This window comes from Alosa pseudoharengus, unplaced genomic scaffold (assembly GCF_046254945.1).
Source record: "Alosa pseudoharengus isolate Yale_2024_CS ecotype anadromous, Long Island Sound unplaced genomic scaffold, YU_APseudo_1.1 YU_APseudo_1.1_scf_1, whole genome shotgun sequence".
In the NCBI taxonomy this organism is placed as follows: domain Eukaryota; kingdom Metazoa; phylum Chordata; class Actinopteri; order Clupeiformes; family Clupeidae; genus Alosa; species Alosa pseudoharengus.
In genome coordinates, this window is record NW_027468564.1 from 58836497 (window position 1) to 58855081 (window position 18585).

Consider the following 18585-nt stretch of genomic DNA (forward strand, 5'->3'; position numbering starts at 1 on the left):
AAAAGAAGGAGAAATAATCTACAAGCTGAATTGTCACCTTAAACTGAAAACTTAAATCCCAAAGAACTCGAGTAACGGCAATATAGGCTATTTCACTCATAGAACTTTTAGGCCTATTTTAAAACACCGAGAGTGCAACAACGAACAAGCTTGACAACATCAATACACTGACGTATGTGAGTCTGATTCTGCTCCATTGGGATGTGATTATGGGTCGTGTTTTAACCGATACAGGGGGTGAATCCTGTAGGAAGAACACCTGAACCATCCTTCTTCTCTACAATTACCTTAACATTGTTTTCTGGTCATTTTTTAAAGCTATTGCACTGTCAATATCTTCTACAACAGACGCAATGGTGAAATCTAATGTCTACCTTCTAGCAACAGCGTTTCTGTTTGGGAGATCTGGGATGAATGAAACACTTTGTAATTAAATTAATTGCCTAAAGAATACAGGCTTAGCATCCAAGTTTTACTTTAGCCTTCTACTTGATATGAAGCATATTTAAATGGCTCACGTTTTTCTTTGCTCTCCGTAGCACACACTCATGTTTCCGCGAAATGTGTCTTCTTAGATTCCAACATGAATCTTCACTCACTGTAACAGTGTCACCACATGCTCTACACTGTTAGTAACTAGTTGTTTTGTAGGAATAGTACACTTGTATGACTTAGCAGTTTCCTTTCTAAAATATTTAGCGAACTCCATCCCCATCAACCAACTTATGACCAATCATTGAAATTTAACGGTCTTGGTTTTATTAGGAAGACATGAATTCTAGTGTATTTAGGCATGACTCAGACTCGTGGTGTGAGCGGAGTTTTCGGAGCGAAATTGGAGCAGACCAGAGAGGCCGCTCCGGCTTCTAAATTAAAAAGCGCTCCGCTTTTTTCTAAAGGCTTTTAGACCAACCTGTTTTAAAAACTGGAATATTCAGTAGCCCTAGATGTAGGCTTCCAATTTACAGTGTCCATAATGTTCCTCTGTCAACGCAAACTCAAATATCTACCTGCGCCTCTTGCAATGATGAGCTTGAAGATGCTGTACATAAGCTTACCCGTGACAGTGACATTAATAATGCCTTTGGTGTTGATATAGACTACCTATGAGAAAACATTTTCTGCCTGTGCTTTCAATGCCCATCTCACAACATTTCGAAACCAAATTTCGCTAGTTTGAGAGAAGGGGGTTGCAAGACTTGGCCCATGTTTTTTGGGGGGTCGCCAGACAAAGAGTTTAAGAACCACTGCTCTAGATGTTAGAAAGCTCTACACTACTACAAAAATGTTTTATTACTATTTGTATTAAGTTACATTTAGTGGTATGGCTCTGTTTTGGGAGCCCCCTGCCTTTCCATGTGCAGACATAGAAAGTATAAGGCAGGGAGAGCAGTTAAGATAAACCCACCACAGGGTGCAGAACAGTGTAGTAGGCATCAATGGCATTTGATTGATCAATCAGAGGTATGAGGCGGAGATGGGTTGCGAAAATCTCCATCATTGCAGAGCAAGTGATGATCAGTTAAGCAGTCAGCCAAGTGACTGGAACTAATTCTATGCTCCATTGCTGCTTCACTGCATACACACATACATATTGGTATTACTCCTTGTTCTCACTGCATGGTGGCCACAGCACTGAAACTTGTTTGTAGTGCACATTGTGGTTTATGATTAGAACCCATAGTATTTCTCCATGAGGACATAAACAGAGTGAAACTTAAAAACAGAAAAGAAAAAAAATGTAATGCCATCACATATTTGTAAATCTAGAATTGTATACAGTACCTTACCAAAAATCACCATGCAAATTATTCCCCTCGGTTGGTACTCTTAACCAAAAAGGCTCATGGCCTAAATAGGTATCCAGCAGCTTCCCTGCTTGGACCCCCAACAATCGCAAAGCACTACTGACATCTGTTCTGCTTGATATTCATTTGAGAAAATCAAAATACACATAGGTTACCAGTATGTGAGAGCATATACTACTAGTATGTGCTGTACTGTATGTGTACTAGTGATGTGTTGAAGCACTTTGTGTGCAAGCTGGCAATGATAAAAAAACCACACAAAACTGTTAGGCCAATCATACAGGGTGTTTGCAAGGTCTTGGGATGACTTACTTTTTGAAGCAATTCTGAACATGAGTGAAGGTCTTTCCTTTGGTGTCTGAGAGGATCCCAAGTCATTATCAATTGTTTCCATGGCGTCCCCCAAGTTACCATCTGCTTCCCTTTTTATTGTAGACAAACAGAAAATGTCATGAATACCAACTTTCTCTCTCTGTCTGACAAAACTGATTATTCCATATCATCTGAATACTGTCTATGATTATTTATAACATTCAAGACAACTATTAATTTACATGAGAAAATAACAGCAAAGATGACTGGACTATTTACTGGGTGTACTGTAGTTTAGTATGGCACTCACGAGGAAACATTTAGCTCCAGTTCTTCAATTTTCTCCTCTAAAGACGTCTGTAAGACACTTTTATCCACGGTGTACTCAACAAAAAAGGCTTCGAGAATAAAAGCCACAAAAATGCTAAATAAAAAAAAAAAACAATTAAACATTAAATTGCTTGCTACTTCTCAATAGATTAATGAGACAGACACAACCACCATGTTGGGCATTTTCCTTACTTGATGATGATGATAACAACCACAATGTGGAAAACCACAAAATAGATTCGTGCTGCAACATGGGTAACAGCTGTGAATCCACTTGCCAATAGTGAAAATGTGTTAAAGAAGGCAACAGCCACACATTGTCTGTATTTGTATTTGGTATATAAACATGGTGCTGGTCTTTCAGGACCTACTCAGTAAGGTATTTCTACTAGACACACAATGTTCAGAAAGGATATCATGCCACTGGTTGACTACAGTGAGTTCCAGTAGCAGAATGAAAGAAGACACAACATTGTTGAAATTATTCTTGCAGTAATTGTTCTTAGCAAAGGCTGTCCCTTTCAGAAGGAGATTTCCACAATACTCCTTCTGTGGGTCTGTGGAGTCAGGTGGTAAAAAACGTACTTTGCCCTTGAACAACTCCATACCAACCATGGCAAATATGTAGTAAACCACCTGTGAGAAGCACAAAATGATTGGTTTGATTAGTCACTTTGAATGCAAGTGATATCGACTACTGTAACTGCTAGAACCAATGTGGCTAAAGACATCATCAAACGAATGAGGCCATTCTCAAGTTTGTTGTAATCCCAGCTATGTTTTCATAGCCGGCTGACCACTCATACATGTTAACTAACACTAGAACATGGAAGTCCACTGTGAAGAGACCTGCTTGAAAATGAAATAAAATTAAATGACTGCTGCCTTGATGTTGTTTCCTGCCACCAGGGTCCTGTGGTTAAGCAGTCTTGATGTTGTTTCCTGCCACCAGGGTCCTGTGGTTGAGCAGTCAAGTTGTTGCATGTAAAGGTGAATTCCAGCAATGTCCATGCGCCCCTATGTTCATGCCCCCAGAGCGTAGCATTGTAGCTGCAGCAACTCGAGCTAGGTAAAACCGATTGTTTTTTGTTTAGTTTCGTACCGACAGTTCTCGGTGACCTCGAGAAAAAGAGATCCATATGAAAAATCGGCAGATTTCTCCTTTAACAGTTATAGCTGCTACTGCTTACAGCATGCGGCATGTTTTGCGGCTGTCCCCACCCAGTTGTGCATGGTTGTATCTTTCCCCCTGTTATGGTATATGGATTAAGCTTGATTATTGATTGGCTGCAGACAGCACATCTTGTACTGTGAAGGAAGGCCTTTTCCAAACCCAGAGTTCAGAATGCAGCATGTGCTGCAGCTGCCTTCAGCCAAATGCATGTTGTACCCTGCGTCATGTTTGCAAAAAGCAATTACAGCAAGTGAAATCAGCTCACCACTTTGGCAAGATTCATCATGGAAATGAAACTGATCAAGTGTAGGCTTGATCATAAACTGCTAACCTTGTTTGGCTACTTTTCTCAGTCTTGAACAATTGTATATCCGTTTCCTTTACTGTGCCCTCAAAATAAAGAAGTATGATATCAAAAGTGCACTCAAAATGTCTTAAATTGAAGAGTCATGGTTACATAGAGTTTCCAAATCCTGATAATATTGACGGCGAAGACCATTTGAACATTGTTTCATGTTATTTCTCTTTTCCTTTAACAATTATAAGCCGCATTCTTAATTATGAGCCATACACACACAAGTCCTTTTCACACATATTTGTGTTATGCATATTGTCTCCAATTCATTTCGATCATACCCATAGCACTTGTTCATTTTGGCTGTCGTGTAAAGGTTGAACAAGGACTGTCCTATTAATCTTATGAATGTCATTTAAACACATGGAAAACATAAACCAGATGTTTTTTTGAAAAAGAAAGTAAGGTTAATTGTATTTCAAATAACCTCATATGAAAACATCTGTTTCTATCACATCAAGAAACAAGAAATTGACACACCCTTGAAGAAAATATTGTTGCTTACAACAGCCTTGTCTTTATCTTTGTTGACTGCTGCAGTTCCAGCTGTCAAAAAAGCTGCAGTTCTCAAACAGATAGTCCAGAAAATATCCTTATATTAACAGGAAAAGGTTTAGACACTCACCAATATAAGCTGGCCAAATGTGAGAATCGTTGGCCCAATTTTGATGAGAGTGTTTATAATTGTTCGAAATCTAGAGTAAGATAACGCAAAAAAGGGATAAGATGTGCAGTAGTTATCCATTCTCACCTGTTAATATTGCAGTTTATGTCATCACATATCTCATATGGTATGGTGCATGCAATGAACTTCTGAATATTCATTCACGGTAATCAGCAGTTATATTTTTCATGTTTCCGCTCTGGGGACTACGGCATCACAGTTCCATTCTGTTCCAATCTATGTGACACCATCATTAAAACATGATTATAGCAATGACATAAACCTCAAAGCGTTTTCCTTCTGGTTAATCCACTGACTATAAATAAAATGATCACTTTAAATACTTACATACAGATCACAGCACTGAGAAAACAGCATGAACACCCACCCACCCCTTCATTAGATAGATAGATAGATAGATATACTTTATTGATCCCTAGGGGAAATTCAAGATTAGAATTAGTTTTTATTCACATGCTAAAAACTTCATAATTGCCTGTGGCTTTGAGGGAGGAGATAACATTGACAAAGCAGGCAGAACTAAACTGTAAACAACAGGTCCATGTATAATTCCATTATTGTGAGGCATGCTCTGTCATTGGAGAATAGATGGCAGTAGATAGGTCCATTGAAGGAGATCTGATAGATGCACACTAATGTGCAATGAAAGAACCTTCTCAATACATACATAATTTGTTTCACTTTGAATATTACAAAAAGTTACACAGACTTATGTTAGTATGGTTAGACATACTGTTACATACACATACGGTTACCATTACGTATACGCCTGGAAGACAACGTTGGGGGCTTAAAACACCATCGTGCCTTACGCTTGTATGCGTGACCTAAGCAGCATAGAACTAGCTGGTGGGCAATCTGGTGGGCTTTAAGAGGTTTTATACAACCAAGAAACTTCCATAAATAAACTAGACTGGGCCTCTAATTCAGACCTGACTTTATTTGTCTAAAGCTGTAGACACACCCAGCCAGTAAAAGGGACCTGCGTCTAATTGGGACTCTTGGGCTGACTGATTGGGCTTTTAATCAAGTTTTTATGATTGTTTCATTGGAGCTAAATGAAGCCTCTATTACAATAATTTTTATTTAATAAAAACTGCAACTGATTGTTGTGTGCGAGAATTCTGTGAGCGAGAATTTAAATTCTAGCGCAAAACTAATAATCTATCTGTAAGGCAGATCATCGAGACATTTCAATCATTCATGTTCTAATACAAGCATAACAATAAGTAGTATTACTCAGACGCATTACTCCCCACAATTATTGCTATATACTGTATGCTGTAAACGCAGTCTATCTCTTGGTGTGATCCAGTCATCAAGTTCCTCGTCCAATAGTATGTTTGGAGAACAGGCATACGCATAACATCTCCTTTAATGGAAACCATCTACTTCCAAAATCCATGATCATGTTTCTATGATTAAATGACCACTGGAGCATAGACTCCAGATTAAAGTGATGTCATTCTTCTCAGCACTGCTGCTGACACAGTCATTTCCAGACAATAATCAATATCCAAAGATATCCTAGTATGTCTTGGTAGAAAATAATGCATACAAGCAGTGCAAAATATATATGCATTTAAAAAAATGAAAAGTGGACAGGGGTCCAATGTTCATTAAATTATACCTAAAACACTGCTGGAAATTCGGATGCATGTGTTGTTGTGATTACATTCAGGGAAGTTCACCATTACTGATTCAAATGGTCTGGTCCTCCACATATCCCCAAAATATCCCTTTTGTGAAAAAAAAAAAAAACGGTCACCTTTTGATGCTGTCTACCACACGTACAAGCCTGAGAACACGCAGGATGAACACAATATCCAGGATCTGCCGGCTGGTATAACCTCCAGCTGCAACAGAACAAGGTCCATTCAGATCAATGCAATGGGAACAGAAACGTTTTTAAAAAAAAAAAAATTTAAATCTAATAAACAGATAGACAATAAGGGTGTGGAAAGGAAACTCACAGGAACTCAGAGCCCAGTTAAAAATGGTGGCGATCAGAGCAGCTACAACAATGATTGTGTCAAACCTGGGGGATTGAACAAGATTATTGAGAAAGTGAGCTTTTCAGTTGCAGTTCAGCATTTAAAGCCATATCACAAGGATCCCATGCTTTATTTACAATTATAAGATCATATATGCATTATCTGTTAATTCTGTAAATCCTGAATGTCCAGTTATTTACTATTCTTGTATTTTCAGTGTTAGCATAGTGCAATAGTGGGTATAATGAATGCTGCCCGAGTGTCAACAATGACGTCACTCTTCCCTTCCAGTATCTTCATTATTCCTTCCTCTTTTGTATGAAAGTGCTCATTTGAGCTGTATCACTATTAATAGTTCATAGTATGCATAATAGATCAGAGTTTCCTCTTGAAAAAAATGGTGCTGATCAAAGTGACTGGCAGAGGTTTCGTTTTCCAGACATTTTGATGATATGCCGGTCAAATATCCTATTATCACTTCTTAATCAGTCAAGTTGAGGAAAACTGCAGGCAGGCTACGTAGCTTTAAAAAATGACTTAATCAGGCCGCATAAAATGCAACATGTTCATTAGCCTAACTTAAACATGCTTAACTAGTGTCAATTTAAAGATCTAGTCAGTCTCTATGCTGTTTTAATGGACAGCAAGAATCTGCTTCATTCATTGTTTTAACAGGGTACCCCCAGAATTGTCAGACCTAAATTTAAGACTTTTTAAGACCTTTTTAATACCACTTCAGATGAAATTTAATACCTACATCGCACCCATTCGGATAGAATAAATAATATTAAAGGTAAGATTAAACCTCAAATAATTAGTATTTTAATTACTAAGTGTTTGAACATGCCAACATGAACATGACAGCAGTGCAGTGGCAACGCAAAGATTTGTCGCGGTAGTAATGTGACAATGTCCTGCTTCATGGACAAATTTACACGGAATAGAACCTAGTTGATTTCAGGGATTAAAGTGAAAAAAAAACTTTTTTCTTTTTTCAGGCCATAAGTCATACGTTGTTCATATCTACCTATAGAGATAGCATCCCTTTTGCGGTCGCAACCTATTGGTTTTTAATGTACAAAAAGATGCAAACATAAAAGTAAAGCACCAAATAAACACCAAAACGAGGCTACAGGGTACTCTTAAGTTACTATATAATTAATGCCACCTACAGGTGAATGCATAGAACATAACAATCCTATGGTTTGTGTACCCTGTAGCCTCGTTTTAGCTGCCAATGGCCGCCATTTAGCTGCCAATTGACCTCTCCAGAATAAGTCCCGCCTCCGTAACATCCGTATCCATCCAACTTCCGGGCGTGGATTGTCTATGGGAAATAACATGGCGTTTCGAAATATCATACCGGTAAAACATCTGTAGGTAGCGAAGTTGAAAAAGCTGGTGGGCAGATTGGCCTACACACTTCTGCCATATAGTTTCCACTGGATTTTTTGATTGTCGGTGCCGTTTAAGTAGTATACTATAGACTATACCACTTAAACGGCACCGAAAATCAAAAAATCCAGTGGAAACTAGATGGCAGAAGTGTGTAGGCCAATCTGCCCAGCAGCTTTTTCTACTTTGTCACCTACAGAGTTTGACAGGTACGATCTTTCAAAACACCATGTTATTTCCCATAGACAATCCACGCCCGGAAGTTGGATGGATACGGAAGTTAGGAGGCGGGATATATTCTGGAGAGGTCTATGGCCGCCATGTGAATAAGGCGAATTGAGAGTGTTCTTGATTGAGATTGAGTTTTCCTGATGAACAAAACAATATTTCAATACCATCCCTGACCATTGCTGATTAGCCATTGCTGTTCTTTTCTACTGCAGCAATATTGTAGCAAGGCTTTAACTTACACTCTTATTTAATTACTTCAGGCCAAAAGTATTTAAAGGGGATAATTTTTTTCTTGTTAATATGCAATTCAACACCAAGTAAAATCTATAAAATCAAGTTTGCAAGACTAAACATTTCCTTATCAAAGTAACAAATCAGACCAGTCTAGATATTGTTCATATTTCCATTTGTTGCCTCATCCGCATCTAATGAAAACATGGTAATTTTGAGTTTTACAGACAACTCAGTTTTCCAATGAGCAGCAATACTGTGTGTGCTCATGCAGGAGGTCTGCGCATCTGATAACGATAATCTGGAGAGGGCGCTTTTATCTTCAGCAACAGATTGTATAAGGTTGACAAGAGGTTGCGATATGGCAAGGGACAGGTCGTGTTGCGCTATTCAAGAACATGCGTAGCCTACTTAGCGCAAAAACGGTCAGCCATAGATAAACGTACACAAATCATGACGCTAATATGCGAGGTTCTGGTAGGCCTACTGGTTATGGTTTTGTGCTATACATTAATAATAGCAAAGTTTTAAGTTGACTATTTTAATTGCATGGTTATTTTTTGTCAACTTACGCTCACAACCTACTGTCGTTAAAAGTGAGGCCTAAGCAAAATAGGCTACAAGGCTGTGCGTCATAAACACGACTGACCCCCTTACTCAACATAAAATAATAATATCGCGAACTGTTAACACGCTCAGTCAAAACCTTCCGTCGCAAATTGTGAAAAACATTGTTGTACATGTCATAACAGACGGGAGGCATAGGCTACAGTTTATATTGTGTCGCTTTACACATAATGTTAGTTGCATTGATTAAAAACTGTATATACACAATAATAGTAGCCTACATCGGGTTTCCCGTTTACCAACAAAACTAGATGCGCGCGCAGCCGCGAGGCAGAAGACGCTTGGTGGCCGTCCACAACGTTATAAACTTAACCTAAATAGTCGGCTGCTGTAAGCTACAATCTGATTTTTTTGTATACCCCTGTTGTCTCAATGATAATAACATCTCATTTCAGACTATATTTCAAAGTTTGACGTTCATTTGGATTATTAATATAACATCGTATTTTGTCATTTTTGGCGAAGACATGCATTCCGTTAGGGATATTGAACATATTTAACATTCTCTAGCCATCGTGATTTCGAATTGGTGCAGTTTTCAGCACAAAAACAAATTTTATTCTTTTGCTCTTTTGCACTGCTCTATGCTGTTCTGTGGTGCTTTCTGCCTCTTGGTTGCGCACGCATGTTTTCGTGACGTTCCATAGAAATCCATGTATAGCAGGCTATCTGTTCAAGTCATAGGTGACACCCAAAATGAATGACCTCCCCTGACAAGAGTTCACGATAGTAAGAAATTGTCTACATTGATGCATGAAAGAACACAGCCTCCGAATTCGCACATAGAGCTCACAATAGCATATCCAAAAAAGTTAAACGGATTGGGCAACCTCATCAGCTGTCTCGATTGTGTCACTATAATCCAACTTTTAGACCGTCCTCCAGATGTGTTCTTTTTTTTTTAAGCAAACGCCCCAGGCCAATGAGACAAGCGTGTAGCTACAACATAAACAAAGCGAAATGGCTGACGTATCTTTTTGATCGATCTCTGATTGAGACACAGAAAGTTCTCAAGAACACTATTAGGTCTTTAAACATTTACCATCACACACATTCATTCATCGGACCTAATATTTGTAGTTGCCTTAAAAAAAGGAAAAGAAAAGGTGATAGACCCCCCCCCCCTCCTTTTTTTTTTTACACCGGATCTGCATCGATCTCAAATGACATTTCTAAAATCAAATTGACGGAAATCCGTCGTAGGCTATGACAGATAACTTTAATCCTTGTGATTTACGCTACGTGAGGATATTAGACTAAATCTACTGATCATTTGAAAAATTAAGACCTCCGTGAAAAAATTCCAGACTTTGAGGTGAAATTCAATACTTTTTAAGGCCTTAATTTAGTAAAATGAAATGTAATACTTTTAAGACTCCGCGGGTACCCTGTTTAAAAAGGCTACGTTGTTTGTTGCTGCTACCAGGGGCGGACTGGCAATCTGGACATTCTGGAAAAGTCCAGAACGGCCGTCCATCCAACGGCTGTCGGCCTGGCTCAATATAGCCTACTTTATCAGCCAGCTGTGTCTAGCTCTCCAAATAAGTATGCTTCACTTATGCCTATCAGTATCTTATGTCTACGCTTCAGTTATCAGTGTTATATATATATATATAAAAATAGCAACATTTGTGCCATCGCGTTTTCAATAGCAGGATAGGCACAAGGGACAATGGAAAGGCTACAGTGTCACCAAGGTTTCCAACTCACACAATTGAGAAATGGCTCACTACCTCACGTCACATATGCCTTTTTTCATGTCATTGTCAACCATTCATCTTTGCTTCCTTCGATGTATACCTTTTTTTAATTAAGCTGACAATGAGATCGGTGCATAAGATTGTAAACAGGCCAGCTATCACTGTGGTCCGGATCTCTGTCATTTTTTAAGAGCTAAAAACCCATTTTGAAGCTAAATATTAACCTGAATAAAAATAAATGTAAAAAAAACAGCTGTTGAAAATGTCTCCGTGGCAAGTGCATTCTTATTTCAGTTTTTACCTGTATCAGTGTCTGCTGTCTGTGCGTATGTAACGGCATGTTTGGAGGGGGGAAAACACACACACACATTTGGCATGTCCTTGATGTTATAATCTACGATTAATGTGGAACATGGGCTATATCTAAAGGGAAATGCAACTCCGTTCATTGTCACCAACAGAGTTTTTTTGTCCTTGCGCAAAACAGACGGGTTGTTGCCTCAATATTGAATGATGAAGAATGAGTTGCACTGTCTACTTGTCTAGACTTTTGCTACCACAACTACCACATATGCAATAGCTCTAACTCTAGGTCCATAGTCCATACACATATTGGTGATACTGTGCACCAACCTGAGCAAGTTGTAGGCTTTGTACAGTTTGTGGAATGTGTGTTAGTCTTAAAGATGAACAGACACTCAAGGCCATTTAGACACCTAGTTGTGTGCGAGTGCGAGGGTAGTTGGGCCTTTTTGGAAGAAAGTCCAGGGCCTTTTTTAGTCCCAGTCCGTCCCTGGCTGCTACCCACGTTATCTCCAGTGGTTCAACAGTTTCACTTGCGCAGATGCACACACACATTGAATGAGCGCTCACACCACTACCCCACACACACAGACCCATGACTACACTGGATATGGAACTGTGTTCCCAGAGCATACTTTCTCTGTCTATGATCTGCAGGGTTAGGGCCTCCTCGATGAGGAGATTGCTGGTCCGCAGATAATTTGCAGCACAATCGAATGTTATCATTGAACCGCGGACCGAAAGAAAAAGAAACTAAACTTTTTCCAGAATAGGAAATATTTCTTCATTTAGTGTTATCAAATAAAGAGGCATAGCATTAGGGGGTAGTGGTGTGAGCACTCATTCAATGTGTGTGCGCAAGTTAAACTGTTAAAGCATTGGAGATAACGTGGGTGGCAGCAACAAAAACATAGCCTATTTAAAACGATGAACGAAGCGGATTCTTGCTGTCCATGAAAACAGCATGGTTAGATCTTTAAATTGACCCTAGTTAAGCATGTTTCAGTTAGGCTAATGAACATGTTGGATTCTATACAGCCTGATTATGTCATTCTTTAAGCTACATAGCCTGTCTCCAGTTGACTCATTAAGAAGCGATAATAGGATATTTGACCGGCATATCATCAAAATGTCCGGAAAACGAAACCTCTGCACCATTTTTTCATTTTATATATATATATAAAAACAATGATTTGTTTGGCTGCTGAAACTGTAACCTATATTACAATAATGTTTACACCCAATAAAGCTAGCAGAAGGACTTTTGTCTGGTGATTCTCATCAACAACCCTTTAGAGAACAACCAGATTATATAGGTTGAATTTACAATATTCAACTGAGATACAGTTATTATGGACTCCTTTGTATGGAAGGGGCATACAGTATGTGGCTGTACTCGCATGTGCCATTTTTTGGATGACACGTTTAGAATAGATGTAGAACATGTAGAAAAATAATCACTTTTCCAAAATGTAATTGACAGTGTCTCATGTTACCACAACAATGTATGCTCCACTAGAGTTATCATTAGGTAAAGGGATGGTTTGCTACTGACTCCAATGAGCACAAACAATTCTTAAGAAATAGGACAAACCATGATACAGAATTGAAAAATAAACTTTGTTATGACAAATATATATGCTCATCTGCAAAGGTATGTGTTCAAACAAAATGTGCCTTCATGTAGCTGTGGGACCAAATTAATGACAATACTGAGGTTGTGAAATGATAATGACATGTGTAATGATGCTCTGCAGCTGTAGAAATACTTTCAGCACATGTAAAACATCATCTGTAAAAGTTTTTGGATGGACACACAAATATCCTACTTTTGCCTCATTGTTAATGGTAAACTGTTAACTCATGTCAAATGGTCAACATAGTGCAATCTACGCAACAAATAATCCACATTAAAATAAGGGGACAACAAATTAGTCTCACCAGTTCCAAAACTCATGTCTGGAGAAAAAGGCTTGTGGCTCACATATGTACAGCTTCAGCAGGATCTCCACAAGGTATAGGGCCAGGAAGACCCATTCTGCATTCGATATGAGTGGGTTCTCTTCATCTAGGCCAATGAACACTGCGTTGACCAGGATGATGAGGTCATAGATGTAGACAAACCCCCTACAACATACAGAACATTGATACAGTATTTACAAATACAGAGCATAGACATGTCTAAACTGATATTGCAGGTTACACTGAATTTAGAACAGCTAGGCGTTGTCAGGCATGACGCGCTAGCGGAGTGTAACATACGGACTCAAGTGGCTTATTGCTTTTGTAAAACTGTTGCTATAAGTACCTGGCAAAGTTTCATAAAGTACAGGGACAGCAACGAGAAATGTAATGATTTATCCACAGATAATCATTCTTCCGCCAAGAAATATATTTCCTCTATCTGAATGGTTGCCAAGCAACGTCGAGACGCGGCTACTTTAACTTTTGTATTAAGTATGGTAGCGCAGTAATATAGAACGAAATGCGTTCAAGTATATCATGGTGTATGTTTATGCTGTAATTTACAACGGCATTGAACGCGATTCAGCCAATCACAATCAAAGACCGGAACTATCAGTTTTAGAATTCATACTCTGCAACATAAGTACAGGGTAGCTATGGTAGCCAAACATGTACCAATGGAAGCCTACTAAGCAACACTGTAGCTGTTTTGGCCTACATCAATGTAATGTAACATAAGTTAAAAATGCCAGTGTCCCTATCTAGTTCCTGACCACTTTCAAGATGTCGAACTGCTGAAAAGATCATTGTTAGTCATAATAGTATGCTGGTACTGACCACTGACTATCGAGTGTTTAGTGCAAGGTCGTATTTGTAGAGACGGGTGCGCACATCCAAAATATGTTGTAACAGGTGCCAGACAAAATGTGTCAGAAAGAGAAGGAGATGGTCTGCACACTGTATGGGCTCCAAGAGGTACTTTATTTATTTTTAAAAGGCAACGTTTCGATCTCAACATCAGGCAAATAAGAACTGGTAGGGAAGGCCTATATCACATGACCATATAGGCCTAGTAATCAGACAGCACCCATTACATTGAAAGCTGTGCTTTTATAACAACATTATGCAAAATGCATGTAATGGCAATACATCAATACAGAAACAACATTATACAAAATACATGAAATAGCAATGCATGGAATAGCAATCCATTTACAGTGTTGGGTCAGATTACTTTGAAATGTAATTCAATACTGAGTACAGACTACATGGCAATTTTTGTAATCTTCTGTTGCATTATATAATGTTATTCTCACGGGTAGGTGCATGACCCTTTTTGTCTGTTTCAAACGAAGTGATAGAGAAAAAAGTGTATTGAAAAGTACATTTCAGCACTCCATCAAATTATGCAGAAGTAGTCACTTGTGTTGTTCAGCTAGTTAATCTAAGATAAGATAGTTATCTTGGTTATTGTAAAGGCCATCTATACATGCTGTATCTTCCTTTTTCAGGACAGCCTGGGCTAACCATATCTGGGAAAGTATGATGTGATAATATTTGCATATGTCTTATATCAGGCTTTCTCCTTACTTTTTTTCCTTCATATTTTTGCATTAATGTGACTAGGAAGGCAAGGAAGCATGCCAGTAGAAATATTCATATATGTGTAAGTAGGATAGTCTGGAATCTGGCAATAAGAACCATGATAGTGGGATACTCTGTGGCTAAGCAATTTACAAAAATGTATGTACTGACATAAATAGTTTACATTAAAATACATTATAATTTCGGCCCGAAGTTGGAGACCATGTAGAAATTTGTTGCAATTTCAAAACCGGATTACTCGGGAACCGCTGTATTGTACAGAGGCATGCATTCCACGTATTTGGTAAGGTCTGCTGTTTATTGTGATATAGGGTTTGCCATGTTTTGAGTGAAGAGTTTGTGAGATATTTCACCGAGAGTAATGGGTGTGCAGAATGCAAATATGATTAAATTTCATGTAAGTTCAATGTTAATTTTCTCGTTACCCATTTATCACAGCAACCTGGCGCTAATATGATTGGAAAGCTTAGATTCATTCACGTGATATGCTGTGTGATATATGTGACGAGTAGGCCTACTCCGTGAGATTTTACTGGGGCACAGCAGTTTAGTATTGGGGCACGTGCCCCAGTAAAAAGGTATTTACTAACTGGTTGAAACTTCACCGTGAGAAATCGGGGGCGTGAGAGCATGTGAAGCCAATAAAATGTGTGAGTGAGTCTCACGGCCAATGTGTGAGAGTTGGCAGGCCTGTGGTACACATGTAGCCCCCACTTTCCCTTTTAAACTCAAATTGCGTGTTTATGTCTAAACCTCACTCCTGATCTGGGTCACGGCACCAATATCTTGGAGTTTATTTGCACGCTCAGCCCTACACTCGCCCCGCAAACAGCCACACCTTGGATTCGGGAGTTGAGCGTGCTAACAATCAAGCTAAAATCCCAGGCTGCTGGCACAACTAGCACAACTCTTTAGGCATTGGGAATAAAGTTAACATACACAACATACATACTACACAGATATGTACCAGCTAGCTACAGTTACACAACTGGAATAGGCCTATAAGACATTGGAGGGTGTCCACATTTTTGCCACACATTTGTCCTCACTTTTTAGACAACTTGTCCTCCTTTTCAGAGTCTGGTTGGTGGTTACCCTAGTTCTGCTAAACACAAATTATGACTATCAACTGGTCATGTATTTCTGCACAGAACCACTCGCATGAAGTGGAAAAAATAGGTGTACATTTTATTCTCTAGCTGGATGTGCTAAAAGGCAATAACCCCTTAAATTATGAATTCTAGCAAGTTTACTGCAAATAAATGATAGAGACTTATATAACACATTTAAGGCATCTTGCTGTGAAAAAAGATTACAATGACAAAATATGATTATCACACACAGTGTGACCTGTGTTATTTGACTGAGGGGCCCCGTTTAGGTATCAGGGTGAATAATATAACCTATGTTATATGATTGAGGGGCCTTATTAAGACATATCACATAACATAACCTATGTTATTTGACTGAGGGGCCCTATTCCGATATCAGGGCTCGCAGAGGCTTGGGCTTCAGGGATCCCTGAACACTTGGGCCCCTGGGTCTGTTAGGCTTGTTCAGTAATCCATCCCTGCTCATAAGTTTGCCTGTTTAGAACTATATTGAACCGTTTTGGAAATTCTGGTGTATGATATTCCATATGTAGCCTTATTCGAGTTTTAATAGCCTAAATGTTTGGGATAAAAAGGCTGATTTACAAAGTGATTCCATGCCCCCTTGAAAAACATATTTTGAGTGTTTTCAAAATACAAAAATACAGTATTTTGTAGTTTAAAATAGACTACTTCCTGATGAATTTCTGCCCATTCCTGTATGTAATGAAACACATAAACACAATGTAATCAAGTAATCTTTGAGAATGTAACTATAATCTGATTACACATTTTTATGTAATCTGGTCTGATTTTAGTTGTTTATTTTTTATAATCTGATTACATAATCAAGATTACTTGTAATCAGTTACGACCCAACCCTGTCCATATAAAAACAGTCAAGTGTATAAGAATTTAAGGATTTACAATTGGCTATGCCATATAGGAAGACTAGTAACATGGTGGAAACATCACAAGAAAGGTTTAAGATCAAAATACATGTTTAGACCCTTTGGAGACATGGTATCTAAAGTATGTACCGTATTTTCCGGACTATAAGTCGCTCCTGAGTATAAGTCGCATCAGTCAAAAAATGGGTCATGAACAGGAAAAAAACATATAAGTCGCACCGGACTATAAGTCACATTTATTTAGAAATGTATTTCACAAAATCCAAAACCAAAAACAGAGACTATGTAACTGGATTATTGAGGCCAAAAAGATGAAGACGAAGGAGTGAAGGCAGCCAAGAGGAGGGCAGGAAGGTAGGCTATTGCAAAACAAGATTCACTGAAAGAAAATGCCATGTGGTACACCAAAATGTATCTAAAATGTAGAGAATACAATGCAATCAAGCATTTTGGGCGATGTGGAGTCACAAACTGGCAGCAGATTAAATGCTCATGAGAGAGAAAAAGATGCAGTTTTAGACGTGACCAAAGCAAGCCAGGTGATAGGCCTATAGGCCCGACGGTAATTGTAAAGCAATTTACAAAAGATTCACTGAACAAAAATGCTGATGTGGTAAATGAAGATTTAGCTAAAAATGTCAAGTACACCTCGCTGCAGCCTGCGGGAAGGCGAGGCTTGACATCAAGCCCCGCCCACATCCAACTCAGCCATGTTTTCTTTGCCTACGTCACTCCCCATATGCTTTGGCCAGTAGGAGTTCAGTCTTTTAGAGACGAATGACCCATTAGACCAGCCTCAGACGAGTCCAGGAAGTGACGTCAATTCCAGAAATAAGTCCATAATTTACTTTACTCTTTATGGAGAATACAGTGGGAAAAAACGTGTTTTCTTTTACAGTTCATGGAAAAAATAGTCACATTAGGTAGAATCTTTTTATTATTATTCGTAATTCACATGTATTTATTAAATAATCGATCGCGACTGACTGTCCACGTGATCTGCCAGAGTCAGCTGGGAGGAGCTCGTGACTCACGCATAGGGACTCACGGCAGATTTTGCGCGAAATGTTGGTTTATTTAAATGTTGGTATCGTTTAGATGTCCTTCCTATTCATTAACATGAACATGATGACTGACTAAATAAATTACTATGATGTTTAATAAACCATTGTAGGCATACAAGTTATCATTATATCACATCAATTAAGTGTTTTCTGTAGGCTAGGCTACTGTGTGACATGCTTTACACTAGGCTACAGCATAAAAATAGGCTCAACAATAGGCTATCAACACGTTTGCAGTATCACTGTTGCAGAAATCACATACAAGAAAGCATCCCCTCGATTGTTTGTACATTTTTGCATATTCCAACATAAGGAAGCAGCATGAGGAAACTTGTCGTTTTTCTGCCTTATTTTCTAACTACTTTTACGAGTCTGCGGTATCACCGAGTACAACCAGAGCCCGTCTACGGAGAGCCTCCCCACTCTCTATTAATCCCATACAAACCGAATTTGGCTGCAGTTCACCTAGATGGCGATCGCGGGCGAGTCCAAAATACATGGGGTCCTATGGAGCTACATGGCTACATTTGTTGTTTTCACCTATTTAACAACTGAAACCCTCAGATTTTATTTTATTTTTCGCAAAATGGATATGGATTTTCAATCAAAAGTGAAATAATCCGGGAGTCATGTCCTTTCGTTTTCTTACAGGTTGGGTCGTTGTTGCCCATAACACGCTAGCATTGATGCTATGCTATGCTATGATCATGCTAATGAATGACGTCATTGGCACGTTTGAAAGGCTTTTTAGAACAATTAAGTGACTTTAAAAAATATAATACTCAACCAAGTGTATTGTCTTTG

General features: G+C 38.8%; 1 protein-coding gene across 2 annotated transcripts in view; it reads right to left on the minus strand.

Annotated features, from left to right (window-relative positions):
* tpcn3 (two pore segment channel 3) overlaps positions 1 to 18585 on the minus strand; it is a 40466-nt gene that overhangs the window by 3360 nt on the left and 18521 nt on the right. For both annotated transcript variants that reach the window (XM_076295744.1, XM_076295753.1), the window contains exons 11-18: positions 13087 to 13272; positions 6638 to 6702; positions 6433 to 6520; positions 4605 to 4674; positions 2867 to 3086; positions 2643 to 2733; positions 2431 to 2544; positions 2121 to 2230 (exon numbers count right to left, since the gene is read on the minus strand). In XM_076295744.1, the coding sequence (XP_076151859.1) occupies positions 2121 to 2230; positions 2431 to 2544; positions 2643 to 2733; positions 2867 to 3086; positions 4605 to 4674; positions 6433 to 6520; positions 6638 to 6702; positions 13087 to 13272 (944 nt within the window). The remainder of the gene's footprint in view (positions 1 to 2120; positions 2231 to 2430; positions 2545 to 2642; positions 2734 to 2866; positions 3087 to 4604; positions 4675 to 6432; positions 6521 to 6637; positions 6703 to 13086; positions 13273 to 18585) is intronic.